Genomic DNA, 16,754 nt, shown 5'->3' on the forward strand with positions numbered 1-16,754 from the left:
CAACAATTTCCCATAATCAATCCCTTACTCTATATTAAACCAAAATCACTATTTCTATAAATCATTCCATTAGCACATTATAAAGATCATTAAATACAATTGGTCTGTCCCCTAAAAAAAAAGAAAAAAGAAAATGTATAAACCACCTAAACAACTTCCCCCCCAAAACAGGGACCAGTCTCACCCTTTTATGGGCTGAATTTGATCTGTCCTTACTTGGATTTTATTATATTTTATATTTATTGATTATTGGTATGATTTATAATTTTATTTCATTTTAAATTGTATTTATTGTGAACCGCCCAGGGTCCCCCATGTGGGGGAGATGGGCGGTGATAAAAATATGACAAACAAACAAACAAACAAACAAACAAACAAACAAATAAATAAATAAATATAAAACACTTAGTTGTTCTGAATTTAAACTAACTAGATGGCAAAGAGATTCTTCTCCAACCCTGGAAATGTGATGTCCTTCACCATGACTGAAGACAGCAGGTAAGCTTAGGAAGACACGGCCAACCACATATTGCAAAGAAATATGATCCTTTCCAATTAGGCTGGGCTCCTTGCTGGAATCCCTTCTCTCTCTGTCTTTCATCCAAGGATGTTTTTCTTCTTCTGAGATTGAGTCTCTAAGAAACCTCCATTCTCAATTTCCATCTTTGGTAAGAAATGACAGCCTAGGGAAGAAGCAAAGAATTTGCTTTATAATCCCCCCTTTGGCTTCTAGCACTGCACAAACAAGTATACCGGGCAGTTTGAGAACAGATTGCCTAGTATGTGAGGTTTGGCTTTTCCAAATAAAAGCATTGTCTGAGTGTTACTGCTTTGCCTCTAACCAGTTGACTCAGGATGTTTTTGTTCCGTTTCAGTAGCTGGCAGATGAGGGTTTCTACTGACCCAGTAGGGGTGGGAATGGAGCTACTGCCTCCAGCTTGCTGCTTTCATCAGTTTTGGAAAGAGATTTCCCCATCTTCAATCTGGGATTGACTTTGGACACCTAGCTAACACAGAATGTAGCTCATTTAGTTTTGGCTTAGCATTTTATTCAATCACTGCAGTTTGCAAAGAAATTTATTCCTTAATGCAGTGTGTGAACCTACCCATGTGGGAATCCAGCTAATGCATTCAGTAAGTCATGATTAAAACAAATTCTGTCTTGGCATGATCTGCAAAGCAGTCTTCGTATCAATGTGATTTTGCTTTTTTTGTGTAACTTTGGCAATATAAAGATGGATGGTGAAAGTATTGCAACTCTCCCTAATGTAGTCAGTAATTTTATCATTCCTTCTTTCCTGCAGAAGAGAATGAGAGAGAATATGGTACGAACTTCAAATGAATCACTGGTGACTGAATTCATCCTAATTGGATTATCAGAATATCCCCGAGCTCAGATTATCCTGTTTTGCTTCCTCTTGGTCGTGTATCTCATTAGTTCTCTTGGCAATGGGCTCATCATCATGTTGAGCATTGCCGACCCACAGCTTCACACCCCCATGTATTTCTTCATTTCTGTCCTTTCCACAATAGACTTTATTCTTTCCAACAATGTACTTCCTGAGATCTTGGTCAACTGCTTCATCTACAGGCCCACAATTTCTTTCTCCAGATGTTTGTCCCAAATGTACCTTGGTTTATTTCTGGTTGTAACAGAGTGCCTTGTCTTGGCTATCATGGCATATGATCGCTTGGCAGCTATATGCCAGCCCTTACACTACACGCAGATCATGAGTTGGAGATTATGCATTTATCTGGTTGCCACATCAGTGGCTCTTGCCTTCATGACCACCCTGATCAATGTGCTCTTGCTGCCCACTGACTTCTGTGGCCATCACGTCATCAACCATTTTGCATGTGAGCTGCAATCTGTACTCAAATTAGCTTGCTCCAACACAGACATCAGTGAGCTCTTTATGCATGTTTCCAGCCTCTTTCTGCTAATCCCTCCCTTTGGCTTCATAGTTGTGACATATGGTCGCATCGGCCTGGCTATTCTGCGTATAAGCTCTGCTCAGGGACGCAGAAAAGCCTTCTCCACCTGCAGTTCTCACCTTGCTGTGGTCAGTGTCTTTTATGGGACACTCATGATCATGTACTTGAGACCGGAAGGCAAATCCGTTTCTGAAAAGGACAAGGTCATCTCCTTAACGTATGGGGCTCTGACTCCCATGCTCAGTCCTGTACTCACAGGTAAGTATATACTCAATTTTTTAACCTAAATATAATGCAACAATGGATAATCCGTGGATCCACAGATAAGCAGATTGTGAAAACTGAAACATATGAAAATTTCAAGGGTTGGCTTCTCTGTAGGTGATGCATTTTTCTTGGCATTTTGGTTAAAAATTCAAAAGTCTCCTTATCCCAGGATGGGCATATACATGGATATATACAGTAACAGAATTTAAATTGGAGTGGTCTTCTAATGCCTCCCCCAGCACAGCCTCCCAGGAATGAGCAGCTGAGATGCCATCCATGACCAATGCATGGAAGTTCTTCAGTTGTGCCTGGCTGTGAGGTTTTTATTTTAAGGCCTAATTTCAGAAACTCACAGCACAAGCCACGATGGATATGCGAAGTTCAAGTTAAGAAACCACAACAGCTCTGTTCCCATAAGATACTCAGAAAAGAAGAAGAAGAAGAAGAAGAAGGAGAAGGAGAAGGAGAAGGAGAAGGAGAAGGAGAAGGAGAAGGAGAAGGAGAAGGAGAAGGAGAAGGGAACACATTTAATCTGAAAAAAGCAAGGTAGCAACAAGGTCAAGTAACAATGCAATGGGCCACAAATTATACTACACAATATTGTTTACTAGTATTGGATGTAGAATTATAAAAACATACATAAAATACAATAGTAACAATAAAAAAAAATGAAAAAGGCCCCAGACAGCTAATATATACAAATAAATACAAAGTCAACAACAAGGCCCCCATCATATGTGATACGATCATAGAGGAGGGGGCACACCTGGCATGTATCACCAAGACCTGGCTGGGCCCAGAAGGGGATGTAGCCCTCTCGGAAATGTGCTTGGCTGTGTTTTAGGTGTGGTATCAGCTGCAATGCCGGGACAGTGGAGGAGGGGTGGCGGTTGTCATCCGAGAGTCTCTAGTGGCCTTCAGGGGCTCTGCTCCACCAGTGGCTGGTTGTGAGACCGTGTTCTTCAAATTGGGTTTGTAAGACTAGGCTTAAGCTGCCATTACCTAAAAATGGAGCAGTCACGTACTCAGAGAGGACAAAATCCAGGAAACTTGTCTCAAAGATCCCTTCAGGGAAGTAGATCAGAAGGAAGCAAGTCGTTAAGGAGACAAAGGAAAAATGTCACCTGAACCAGACAAAGGAAGTTGGGCCTGAGCACATGGAGAATGCCCTCCCCCAAATCCTATCTACCAAACTTGTGAACCAACAGAGCAAGGACTTTTGGGGATAAAAGGGGTCCCAAAGCCCACCCACTCCTTGAGTCGTCTTTGGACCCAGACTTGGCGGCTTCCGTCCCTCTAGTTAGTGCCTGGCAGCTTAGTTGGACGTGGGTAAGTGTGGATGAGCATGTGTGTGCGTGTGTGTGTGAGAAAGAGCACTGTATCTTGCAACCAGTAAAGTTCTGCTGTTACTTTAAATACTCCGTGTATTTCAAAGAACCTGTTGTGCCTCAGTGTTCGGTTGAAAGTTATTTGTGTGTGTCCCTAATTACTTCCCGGCTGTTGACCAGGGCTGTGTGTCTTGTCTGCTCAAGCTGCACCTATCTGGAAAACCCAGGTAGAAAGCAAGAGGAGCTGACAAGATCCTCCTGCCTCAACAGGCTGTGAGTCTGTGAGTGATTGACCATAAGCCGAACCTGGGAGCTTGTGTGTGTAACAGGTTCCTGAGAAGAGTTGGGGGGTGGGGGGTTGCTGCTGTACCAGCCTCCCTGCTGTGTGGCAACTTCCCTGCCTGAGCTGCTAGAGGCTGTCTTGGGGCTGGCGGTGGAATTCCCCAGGCTTATGGTTTTGGGGGACTTCAATCTGCCATCCCTGGGGCATGTGGTGGCTCAGGAGTTCATGGCTACCATGGCAGCCATGGACCTGTCCCAGATTATTCAGGACCCAACTTGAGACAGTGGCCTTGCTCCAGACTTGGTTTTCTTGTCAGAGCAATGCCAATGTGAGCTGAGGGGAGACTTAGATCTGTCCCCATTGTCATGGTCAGACCACGGCCTGGTGGCCTTGAGATTCTCTTATGCTGCCCCACGCCGCAGGGAGGCTGGACCCATTCGATTGGTCCACCCCTGGTGACTGATGGACCAGATAGAGTTTCAGAAGGAGCTGGGAGTTATAAGGTCCAGCAGAGGTCCTGGCCGCAACCTGGAATAGGGAGGTGGCCAGGGCCTTGTACAGGATTGCGCCTCTGCAGCCTCTCTTGTCCCACTCTACCCGACACTCCCCATGGTTTATGGAGGAGTTATGGGTTCTAAAGAGGGTTAAGAGATGCTTAGAGCGTTGCTGAAGGAAGACAAAGACCGAATCTGACTGAACACAAGATAGAGGCACCATTAGGGCCTACCTTGTGGCAATAAGAGCAGTGAAACATCAATATTTCTCCACTCTTATTGTGCCTGCAGAATGCCGCCTGACAGCCCTGTTTAAAATTACTCAATCTCTTTTAGGTAAGGGGGGCTCAGTCACCCACCTACAGGGCCATGCGGAGGAGTTTTCTGAGCACCTGCAGGATAAAATCGCTCAGATTTGTTCCAAGTTGGACTCTAAGCATGGGGCACAGTCTGAAGAGATGCTGAGGGAATGTACTTACCCTGTTATCTGGAAACAGTTTCACCTTGTTGGGCCTGAGGAAGTGGACAGGATCCTCTGGACTATAAATGCCACCACATGTCATCTAGACCCATGCCCCTCCTGCCTGGTGAAGGCAGCCCAGGAGGTGACATATGGTTGGGTCCAGGTGATGGTCAATGCATCCTTGAGAGAGGGGGTGGTTCCGGCTGCCTTTAAGGAGGTGCTGGTGCACCCCCATCTCAAGAAACCATCACTGGACCATACTATACTGGATAATTTTCATCCTGTCTCCCACCTTCCCTTCTTAGAGAAGGTGGTTGAGAAAGTGGTGGCATTACAACTCCAGAGGATTCTGGATGAAACAAATTAACTAGACCCCTTTCAGTCAGGTTTCAGGCCAGGATATGGGACAGAGATATTGGTCCCATATTGATCATGCTTATGGATGATCTCTGGCGGGAGCAGGATGGAGGGACTGCATCCATCCTGGCTCTTCTTGACCTCTCAGCAGCTTTCGATACCACCAACCATGGTATCCTTTTGGGTCGGCTCAGGGAGTTGGGGGTGGGCTGTGTGGTTTTGCACTGGTTCACCTCCTTCCTCCAGGGCTGGTCCCAGTCGCTGGTGATAGGAGATGAGAGATCCAACCCTCGACCTCTTTTGTGTGGGGTTCTGCAGGGTTCGGTTATCTCTCCTCTCCTATTTAACATCTACATAAAACCACTGGAGGAGATCATCCGTCACCACGGGATGAGGTATCATCAATATGCTGATGATACTCAGTTGTACATCTCCATCCTGGGTGAAGTAAGTGATGCGATGGCCATCCTTTCCGAGTGCCTGGTGGCTGTGGGGGCCAGGATGGGGAACAACAGGCTTCAGCTGAACCCTGGTAAGATGGAGTGGCTGTGGATTGATAGCTCCTCAGTATCTAGGAAGTTGTCATCTCTAGTTCTGGATGAGGTTGCACTGCCCTATTCAGAACCGGTGCAGAACTTGGGGGTTCTCCTGGACTCATGACTCCTGCTCAAAGAGCAGGTGGCAGTCATGGCCAGGAGACCCTTTAAGCAACTTTATGTTGTGTGCCAGTTACACCCTTTCCTGGATCGAGATGCCCTCTGGACAGTCGCTCATGCCCTGGTCATCTCCCACATAGACTATTGCAATGCTGTCATGAGTAAGGATGGTGAGCAGGGGGCTCCCATCCAGGCTGTAAAGCGCATGTGTTAATTAGGCAGCCATTCAAAGAGACACAGATCGGGCCCGCCTTAGCCTTTGGGGTTTATATGTCTGGGTTTTTCCCACACTTCTTCAGTTTGTTAGGATTTCTGTTTATGTAGCAGTAATAAACACTAGAGACCTATTCCTTGTCTCAGCATGGTTCCTGGCTGTTAGGACATCAATCCTAACAAACTCCTACTCCCATCGAAAGAGGGAGGAACAAAGAAATTAAAGGGGAGACATTTGGAAATGTCTTCAGAAAACCATGAATTTCGGCTCACCATCCAACAATTGGCAGCAGCCCTGCAACAACACCAACAACAGGTAGATCTACAGGTCAACACATTACAAGCTGCCATGCTACAGCAGTTACAACAACCAGCTCTGATTAACCCACAACTGGCACCAGCAGCAGCAGCAGCAGCTCCACCAGTAGTCTTGAGATCCCAGGGCAGTCTACCAGAGAAATTTGGAGGAGAAGCAGGACAGCTGAGAACCTTTCTCACACAGTGCACAATGTTTTTCGACAGCAGACCGGCAGAGTTCCCCACAGACAGAACCAGAGTCACCTTCATCCTCAGTCTGCTAAAGGGACCAGCAGCCAAATGGGCTATTCCCATGGTGGAGAACAATGACCCAATTCTCAACGACTACCAGAACTTTTTGGCAGGGTTCCGAGCACACTTTGACGACCCGATCAGAGAGGTCACTGCCAGCTGGGAAATTCGGAAGCTCAAGCAAGGTAACAAGAGGGTGGGAATCTACATTGCTGATTTCAAGTTGTTAGCCGGAGATCTGGACTGGAATGAGAGTGCATTAAAAGACCAATTCAAACAGGGGCTGGATGAAGAAATTAAGAATGAATTAGTGCACCAGGGAACACCAGCTAACTTAGAAGCCTTATATCAGTTGTCTGTGGTCATAGATGCCAGGCTAGAAGAGCTCAGACAGATGCAGCCAGGGAGAGGCAGGGGCCTCAGGACGCTTCCAGGATTTCCAGCTCTCTCCGTAGCATCTCCTCACTCAGGACCAGAGGAGCTGATGCAGATCGGGGCGAGCAGGAGGCTTATTTCCGAGGCTGAGAGGCAGAGAAGGAGAGAGAGAGCCCTCTGTTTCTACTGCGGAGCCCAGGGGCACATGGTGAGAGCTTGCCCAGCGAGAAGCCAAGCAACTTCAGTAAGAGCCCCAGGGCAAGCAGCTGAAACAAGAGCCATCTCCACCTCTGCTTCCAACCAGGGAAACTCTGTCAGTCTCCCTTCACAGAGCTCAGCAGGGAGACCATCAATCAATTAAGGAGGGCTCATTCCGAGGATTCCAGGCAACCCTTTTACTACTTACCAGTAATAATGCACATCAACCCAGAGCACCAGCTCAAGCTAGAGGCCCTCGTGGATTCTGGAGCTTCAACCAATTTTATTGATGTGCAGATCGTACAAGACTTCAACATCCCGACCATAGAATTGCCATGTCCCATAGAAGTGGAGACCATTGACAGCCAGTCCCTCAAGGCAGGGCCGATTAGAAGACTCACAGAACCGGTGCAACTGACAATGGGAGACCACACTGAGTGGATCCAGCTTTATGTCACTGCATCGCTTAATGTGCCTGTAGTCCTAGGCACACCTTGGCTGAGGATCCACAACTCATTGCTGAACTGGACTATGGAAGCAATCTCCTTCCCAGCTAAGGAATGCCAGCACCACAAGATTCAAGCTGCTCTCTGCTCTCCAGCAACCAACGCAGTCACGGAAGCAGGGGGGGTCCAGTTGCCAGCCAAGTATGCAGATTTCGCAGACGTTTTCAGTGAACAAGAGGCCACAGCGCTACTCCCCCCATAGGGACTGTGATTGCACCATTGAGTTGATACCAGGAGCCAGGATTCCAGCAAGGAAACAATATCCGATGTCTCCCAAGGAACTAGCCACCTTAAAGGATTACTTGGACTCTAATCTCCAAAAGGGGTTCATCCAACCATCTACTTCCCCAGTGTCTGCTCCTACCTTCTTCGTACCAAAGAAGCCTGACCTGTTGGCACCTGCAAACCAGGACACCCATGAGAGTGGTCCACGATTTCAGTTTTTTAAATAAACTCACAAAAAAAGAAACTTACCCACTTCCACTAATATCTGATTTGCTGGATCGCTTACAGAAAGCACACATTTTTACCAGGTTGAATCTCAGGAATGCGTACAATCTGATCCAGATGAAAGAGGAGCATGAATATCTAACTGCCTTCGACACCAGGTTTGGTAAATTTGAGTACCTTGTTTTGCCCTTTGGCTTGTCTAATGCAGGAGCCATATTTTCCCGATTTATGAATCAAATTTTCTCTGATTTACTAGATAAGTATCTGGTCATTTATCTAGATGACATATTAATTTTCTCTGAGGATGCTACAACTCATGTAACCCATGTACGTAATGTCTTACAAAGACTGAGAGAGAACAAGCTATTCGCCAAGCTAGAGAAGTGTGCCTTTGATTTAACTGAATTACATTTCCTGGGCTATAAGGTATCAACAGAAGGCATATCCATGGATCCTTCTAAGGTCCAGGCAATTCTCTCTTGGCCACCTCCCCGAAATGTTAAAGAAGTACAAAGATATCTAGGATTTTGCAATTTCTACATGCGGTTCATAAAAACCTTTAGTGACAGGGCTAGACCCCTCATACAGCTTTTGAAGAAAGGATCAAAATTCATTTGGGGGGAGAGACAGCAAGCAGCCTTCCAAGAATTTAAGCAATGCTTTGCATCCCAGCTGCTGTTAAGACACCCTGATCCCACGAAGCAATTCATAATGCATTCAGATGCTTCCGATATTGCCATTGGGGCGGTGTTATTGCAATATACAAACAAAACCGAGAATACATTGCTTCTGTGTGCCTTTTTTTCATGCATGCTCTCACCAGCAGAGAGAAACTATGATGTGTTTAACAAGGAGTTGCTGGCAATTAAAGCAGCATTCCAAGAGTGGAGGCACTGGCTAGAAGGGGCGACCTTTCCTGTGAAAGTTTGCACCGATCACAAGAATTTACAGCTTCTACAAAACACCAGATCCCTCACCCCATGCCAAATCAGATGGAGCCAGTTTTTCTCCCATTTCAATTTTGTTATTTCTTATGTGCCCAGGGTGCAAAACTGCTTGGCAGACGCCCTGTCTCGATCCTTTCAGGCAACCCCCGCCACTCACCAGGAGGTACAGGCTACTATATTACAACCTCACAACTTTGATCAGTCTATGAGGGGGAACCAGACAGAGATTTTAGCAGCAGGCAGACAATCAGAGGACCTATTTACAAGAGTCAGAGCTCAGCAGCAACAGGACCCGTATTCCAGGGCCAGGATGGATGACCTCCAGAGGGGCCCGCAAGCCACTGCCCCCCCCATTCAATGTGGAGGCAGGAATCCTCTGGTATAGTGGGCAATTATATACTCCCCCTTCAATGAGGGAAGAAGTACTGAGACTTTGCCATGACCATCAAACGGCAGGCCACGGAGGTGTTTTCAAAACTCTCCATAGAGCTCCGAGAGACTACTGGTGGCCTAAGATGACTGCAGACATAAAGGGTTACATTGCTTCTTGTCACATCTGCAGACGAGCCAAGCCTCTCCCAGGGAAGCCCACAGGACTCTTGCAACCCCTACCCACCCCCAGTAGGCCTTGGGATACAATCTCCATGGATTTCATCACTGATTTACCCCCGGTCCAGGGGCTGATGTCCATACTAGTGGTGGTGGACCTTTTCACAAAAATGGCGCATTTTATTCCTTGCAAGGGCCTCCCATCTGCACCAGCTACAGTGCAGTTGTTCATGGACCATGTTTTTAGGTATAGAGGCATGGTAAATCACTTGGTGAATGACAGAGGCCCACAGTTCACTTCCAGGTTCTGGTGGGCCCTTTTCCAGTCATTAGGGGTCCAGATCCACCTGTCATCATCGCATCATCCTGCTAGTAACGGGCAAGCCAAAAAAATTAACCAATGGTTACAGCAGTATCTCAGGTGTTACACCACTTATCAGCAAGACAATTGGCCAGCCCTGCTCCCCATGGCAGAATTTACATATGATAATTCTGTACAGTCCTCGACCAAGATCTCCCCTTTCCAGGCACTCTATGGGGTTAACCCTCGGGTGTTGCCCACCTCCTCCCAGCAGGGAGCTGTTCCAGCCACAGCTGATTTTCTAAAAGAGCAACAAGCCTCACAGGAGTTGTTAAAGGAGCAGCTGAACAGGGCAAAGAGTGCTTACAAGAGAGCTGCAGATGCTCACAGACAAGAAGGGCCAGCGATTGCAGTAGGAGACAGAGTGTGGCTCTCTACCAAGTTTTTGAACTCTACCAGACCCTCCAAGAAATTGGACTCTAAGTTTGTGGGCCCTTTCACTGTGGTACAGCAGATAAATCCAGTGGCTTATCGTTTACAGCTACCAGCATCCATGAAAGTCCATCCAGTGTTTCACAGATCATTGCTAGCCAAAGACCCTCCCCCAAGTGCCTTACGATCACAACTGCCCCCCCCCCACCTCCAGTAATTGTGGAGGGGGAGGAGGAATACAAAGTCGAGGAAATTCTGGACTCTAGGAGGAGGGGAAGGGGCATCCAATATTTCATACACTGGAAAGGATACCCTGAGGAAGAGCGCATGTGGGAGAATGCCAGAGATGTACATGCTCCAGCACTGGTTCATTGATTCCATCAGCTTTTCCCTCACAAACCCAAGCCTCGCACTCTACCAGAGATTCCTCACTTGGATGAGCAGGCAGAGGAATCCCAAGCAGAGGAGTTCGTAAGTTTGCATTTCCCAACCCTGCCTGAGCCTCAAAGGCCGGAGCGGCAGGAAGGGGGAGAACCACGGCCCTCCACATCAGCCTTCCAGTTCCCAGGGGGGAGGGGGGATGACTCTTCTAATTATCTAGCTGTTTTCCAGCAGCGGCCACCTGGGCCAGAAGCGTTATCAGACCTGGAGAGCAGCACTGATTCGTCCTTGGAGGAGTTTTCCTTTGAAGACTTTCCATCGTTGCCCAGTTCCCATGGGACCTTAGAAGGAGACGTCGACTCTTAACAAGCCTCTGGAAGGGAGGGGGCTGAAATGGAATGTGAATCTGGAGGGGAGGGTGATGTCATGAGTAAGGATGGCGAGCAGGGGGCTCCCATCCAGGCTGTAAAGCGCATGCGTAGTACTGAGGAATTAGGTGGCCATTCAAAGAGACACAGATCGGGCCCGCCTTAGCCTTTGGGGTTTATATGTCTGGGTTTTTCCCATGCTTCTTCAGTTTGTTAGGATTTTCTGTTTATGTAGCAGTAATAAAACACTAGAGACCTGTTCCTTGTCTCAGCGTGGTTCCTGGCTGTTAGGACAAATGCACTCTACATGGGGCTACCCTTGAAGAGTATCTGGAAGCTTCAGCTGGTCCAGAATGTGGCCACACAGGCAGTTATGAGTGCCCCAAGATCAGCACATGTGACACCACTGCTGCACGAGCTGCACTGGGTGCCAGTTTGCTTCCAGGTCCAATTCAAGGTGTTGGCTATCACCTTTAAAGCCCTACATGGCATGAGGCCAGGTTACCTGAGGGACCATCTCATCCCCATAACCTGGTCACGCAGAGAGGGCATGGTATGGATCCCGTCAGCAAGGGAGTTCCACTTGGTGGGGTCCAGGAGGCAAGCCTTCTCTGCAGTGGTGCCCGCCCTTTGGAACATACTGCCCCCAGAGGTGAGGCAGGCCCCTTCACTCCTGACCTTCCGGAAGGGGTTGAAGACCTGGTTCTCCTCCCTAGCCTGGGGTGGAAAGGGCAATAGCTCTTCCTGGGGATGGCTGGTGGCATAGAGTCCTCCCTAACGAATGTAATCTCCCCCACTTGGATTTTATATTTATTGTTTTAGTGTCTTGGTTGTTTACTTTGTGATTGTATACGTTGATGCTTTTAAAGGAATAATTTTATTGTAAACCGCCCAGAGTCCCCCTTTTTGGGGGGAGATGATCAGTGATAGAAATTCGAACAATAAATAAAGAAATAAATAAAAAGACAAGGATAATCAACCAACCCTACTAGCTAACATCCAAAAACCTGACTAAACGCGTTTCAGCTTAGCAGCCTTCATCAGTAGTCACAAATACAGAGTTATAATAATGTTGAGTAGTATAATTAAAATATAGTTTGTTATAAACCCCTGTAAAATAGACTGCTCCACACCTTAAAATGATAAAATACAAGTTTAAATTGTATTCGTAGCGGTAAGAAGACATACTGTCATGTTCATCATTCCAATGTTCTGAATACATCGTAACGTTTCGCATGTCACTTTCCTGATCTGTGTTTGCTGGGTGGAGATTTCCAGCCATGCCAGGCTGTAATCTCCTTACTGTAACTGTGGAATGTATCTTTGGGTTATGGAATGTGTTCAAGGTTACTTTCTCAGGCCGATGTGGGTGACGGTTGCTAACACCTGGGAGGGGGTGGTTGCTAAGCGGGAGCGAGGGCGGGACCGGGTTTGAAGCGAGGGTTTTTAGTTTGTATTTGGCGCGCTTTTGCTCATTCTCAGCTTTCTTTGTATTTGCATACTATTCTTTCAATAAATCAGTTATCCTTAAGCACCTGCTTGTGAGACTGAGTCTGTCAGAATAGGCAACCATTACACATACTGTTTATTGTTATAGATATACCTACAGTACATCCAAGCAAGTGCATAAGCTGGGTACAGAATACCATCTGCGTAAATAAAATGAAATGAGCCTGGCCAAATTAAATAAGGAGTGGAGAATGGTGGAGTAATGACTAACATCTGACTGCAGTACAAGGAATTTAAAGTGAAACTCCTAGCTGATATAACAAACTGAAAAGATAAACTTTATAACCAAAGATTAAAATAGATTCATAAACACATCCAATCTATCTCCTCATTCACTCCATGAGGGCTCAAGGTATGCAACTTAAAAATCCCAAAAGTCTCTCTAGCTTTCAATCCGTGAAGAAGCTGAGTACCTGAAGCATGAACTTTTTCCAGAACCCAAAACGTATCTGGCTCTCTGTGTGGTCTGAGGCTGTGAAGTGTTGCCCAAGAGGAGAAGTAATCTTCTGACATCTGATACAGCTTCTGTGTTCACAGCTCCTCGTTTTCACTGCTCTTGAAGTGTACAAAAGTGGACAAGGGCATTAAATACCATATATCACACCTCTAGAGTTACAAGTGACAAAGGATTTGATGGAAAAACTTTTCTGATGGTATGTATCCTGAAAACAAGTAGTTCTCAAGCAAAACTTACCTACTGAACAATTACCACAAGGGTAACAACCCACAGGTGTCGCATGTCCATCCACTCCTGATGAGTGGACCACTGGAGATCTCAAAGTACTCCTCACCAACATATCTTTCAAATTCTTAGAACTTTTTTGTTGGAAGTCCTAGCAAATGCAGCATGCCTCATTAGCATGTAAATTGAGTTGTCCCACAATGCAACTCTGAGGAAGCTGTTTCTGGCCACTCCCACTTCCTCTTTCTCTCTTCCTCCTCCTTCTACCCAGGGAGAAGCAAGCATGTTGCTCTGCTCTCCATTCATCAGGGCCATGTGCTCAGGCCTTGAGGAAGAATTCAGCCCCTTTCTTCCACGCAGCTCTTGGCAGCTGTAGGGCTGAAGGATTAGGGCAAAATTAAGTATTTAAAAAGAAAAGAAGAACAAAGGAACTTCATCTTTTCCACCAAGATGAATGTATCAGAACAACAAAGAATAAAGTCATTAAGATTCTTTTTACTTCTTAACCTAACCTGCCTAAGCGTGTGATTCTTAATGCTTGGGAGGGCTGAATGTGTAAGATCAATAACCTGTGTTTCTCTGACATGCTAATTAAAGCTGTTTTAAGATAATATTCTTTTTCTGTGCCAGCTTCTCAGCTGTGTTATAAACTCTGCTCCATCTCAGTGGTTCCAGCAGGCCACTAAATTGGCTTCATTTTTTGTCTAAAAAGAGGAGAATCCTTGCATCTAGTGAGGTTAGATAAGAGATGCCAATGCCTCATAACAATGCTTCTAGTTTGACTGTACCTACCATCAAACATGAGTGGTATAAGCATCCTGTTATTATTTAATTTTCTTACTTTGAGTGTTAATAAGGAGGATCTGTTAATATTTTTTGCCTTATGAAAAGCACAGTTCACCACTTTAGCTGAATAGCCTCTGTCTAAAAATTGTTTAGACAGAATATTTGCTTGTTTTAAAGGATCATTATATAGACTACAATTCCTCCTTAACCTAAGCATCTGAGAATAAGGAATGTTTCATTTCAGATGGGCAGGATGGAAACTATCCACTGTTAAGTAGAGAATTAACATCTGTAGGTTTTCTATATGTACCTGTTACAATAGTATTACCCCCTTTCTTAACTATTACATCTAAAAAATTAATTTGTTCTTTATTAAAAGACATTTCAAATTTAATAGTGGTATGAATTATATTAATATATTGATAAAATTGTAACAATAAAGATTCTGAACCCCTCCATGTAATAAAAATATTGTCAAGGTACCGCTTGTATAAACAATACTATTCTTATATTCATTATTGTTGCATAGAATATGGCCATTCTCCAATTTACTCATAAATTGGCTAGCTCAGGTGCAAACTTACACCCCATAGCCATACCAGAGATTTGCCAAAAAAAATTGTCCAAAAACTGAAAATAATTTCTTTTCAGATAAAATTCAGCTAATTGGCATAAAAAAATATGTGGTGGGTCAAGCCTGTTTGCCCTCTGATCCAATACCTCTTGTAATATTTCTAGGGCTTCCTCCTGTGGTATATTAGTATTCACATCTCCAACATACATCTGAAGTACCTTTATACATTCTAGACAATTTCTTTGGTGAAATATACCAATGATAAAAAAAAAACAGTGCATGGTGTCACCAGAGTGTAACCAGAGAAAAATAAGAAAGAGAGAAAAAAGACATTTTTAATGTGATCACGTAGCTTTGTTTTGAGATCAAGGTTCTTTTTCATACCTCCTGGGGCAAACCCAGTGTTCTCCTTCCCCTTTATCCACAACAGCCCACTAGCTATTTCCAGAGGACATATCCACAGGCCACTACTTGTACCTCATCATCCATCCACAGCTGAGCCAGCCTGTGGTGACTTTTAAGTGCTCCGTTCTGGAAGCGTCATTTTCCCTCTTAGCCCACCTCCAGACTCTATATGGGCAATGTAGGGTACATTGATGTGCATAGGGGAGAGGGTATGAAATGAAGGGTTCTAGGTCAGCAAATTTGGGCTTCCCATTGGTTCTGCCCATTTCTTGTGGGACCACCCCCTTCTGTCTGGCCCCTAAACTATCCTCATGCCCTGGATTCCCTTTTAGTTGTGGAGGAAACCAGAATGCTGGCTTCCAGAGCCATTTTATGCTATCAATGCTGTTAGCCTCTGAGAAGCTAAGAACACTTAGCTAGTTTTGCTGTAATGGCTGCCTTTCTGGAAAAGGATGGCACTCTTCAACTTAAACACTGAAATAATGTAGCTGTGAGCTTAAATTGTTAATGAGCAGGAAATTCCCTTGACATTCAAACAAAGACCTGTCCTTGGAATTTTATCTGGGCCTTCTTCCAGTAGTTATGCCATTTATCAACCATGGGGGAAAAGAAGAGAATGAAAAAAACTCTTTTGCCTCAAGGCACTCACAGAGCTGTTTTCAGTGCCGGGGCAAAGAACAGATCCAGCATACTGTCCTTGTGCTAGTTTTTTCCCTTCAAGTGAGGGTTTTCCTTCTCACGTTCTTACGCAGAAGGGAAAACAACCACAGTGACAAACACCAACCTTGGCAAAAGGACATGATACGAAGATTCTGAAATGAGTGGATGAGTTTTTTATGATGCTAGAACTGTATTTTAACAGAATCCCAGTTTCGTGGGGAGCAAATATGTCCTAATGCCAGGTTTCCCCACCTTGCCCTTCACAATTACTTGGGAATAGGAAAAAAAAATCTGTTGACAGTTCATCACTGGAAGAACACTGGGTAAGCAAACCTTTAGAGAGAAAAAGACAAATATAGAGGGTAATTTATGTGGGTAGGCATTTTTCTGTTTGTATCTATAAAAAACTACTGTTCACTGAGACCTTGATCCAAAGAGGAGAGTTTGAAGCCGTGTCTTTACATGCAGCTCTGCCTGGTGGCAATCCCATGCAGTTGCTACGAAGTGAGCCCGACTTGCAGGTGCCAGACTCTGTCACAGGTGTTTTCTCTCTCTCTCTCTCTCTCTCTCTCCGTTTAAGGGTGTGTATGTGTGTGTGTGTGTGTGTGAGAGAGAGAGAATTAACTGGTACCATTAAGTGAAGTAATGATCATTTAACTAACCATATTCCCAAAGTATTATTATAAGGAAAATAAAAATCATTGCACTGTTTTTACATAACAAAGCCAAGCAAATGAAAGGAGAGACTGATTCCTTCATAGAGGTGCCTCAGGCTTAGAAACAGCACTGCGCCCTACAACAATTGGACTTGCTTACTCCACGCCACCCCACTCCTTTGCTCTTTCAGATCCAGAGAGGAAGGAAAGGGGTCCTTGAGGCCAGCATTGGTCCTCCTTTGCACTGTGCATTCTCTGAGTGTTACTGCCTTGCCTCTAACCAGTTGACTCAGGATGTTTTTGTTCCATTTCAGTAGCTGGCAGATGAGGGTTTCTACTGACCCAGTAGGGGTGGGAATGGAGTTACTGCCTCTAGCTCGCTGCTTTCATCGGTTTTGGAAAGAGATTTCTCCATCTTCAATCTGGGATT

The 16,754-nt window shown here is 45.3% G+C and overlaps 1 protein-coding gene across 1 annotated transcript; it reads left to right on the plus strand.

Annotated features, from left to right (window-relative positions):
- Positions 1–433: 433 nt before the first annotated feature.
- Positions 434–16,544, plus strand: LOC134490099 (olfactory receptor 13H1-like). The gene is made up of 3 exons (XM_063292980.1): positions 434–498; positions 1,439–2,193; positions 16,516–16,544. The coding sequence occupies exons 1-3, from the start codon at positions 434–436 to the stop codon at positions 16,542–16,544; spliced, it is 849 nt and encodes a 282-aa protein (XP_063149050.1).
- Positions 16,545–16,754: the final 210 nt, after the last annotated feature.

This window comes from Candoia aspera, chromosome 2 (genome assembly GCF_035149785.1).
Source record: "Candoia aspera isolate rCanAsp1 chromosome 2, rCanAsp1.hap2, whole genome shotgun sequence".
In the NCBI taxonomy this organism is placed as follows: Eukaryota; Metazoa; Chordata; class Lepidosauria; order Squamata; family Boidae; genus Candoia; species Candoia aspera.

Bases quoted from the DNA above. Each gene is read 5' to 3' on its own strand.
- LOC134490099 (XM_063292980.1), top strand. From the start codon at position 434: ATGGCAAAGAGATTCTTCTCCAACCCTGGAAATGTGATGTCCTTCACC. The intron at 499-1,438 runs GTAAGCTTAGGA...GTATCTCATTAG, and splicing joins ACCATGACTGAAGACAGCAG to TTCTCTTGGCAATGGGCTCA. The intron at 2,194-16,515 runs GTAAGTATATAC...TTGCTCTTTCAG, and splicing joins GCTCAGTCCTGTACTCACAG to ATCCAGAGAGGAAGGAAAGG.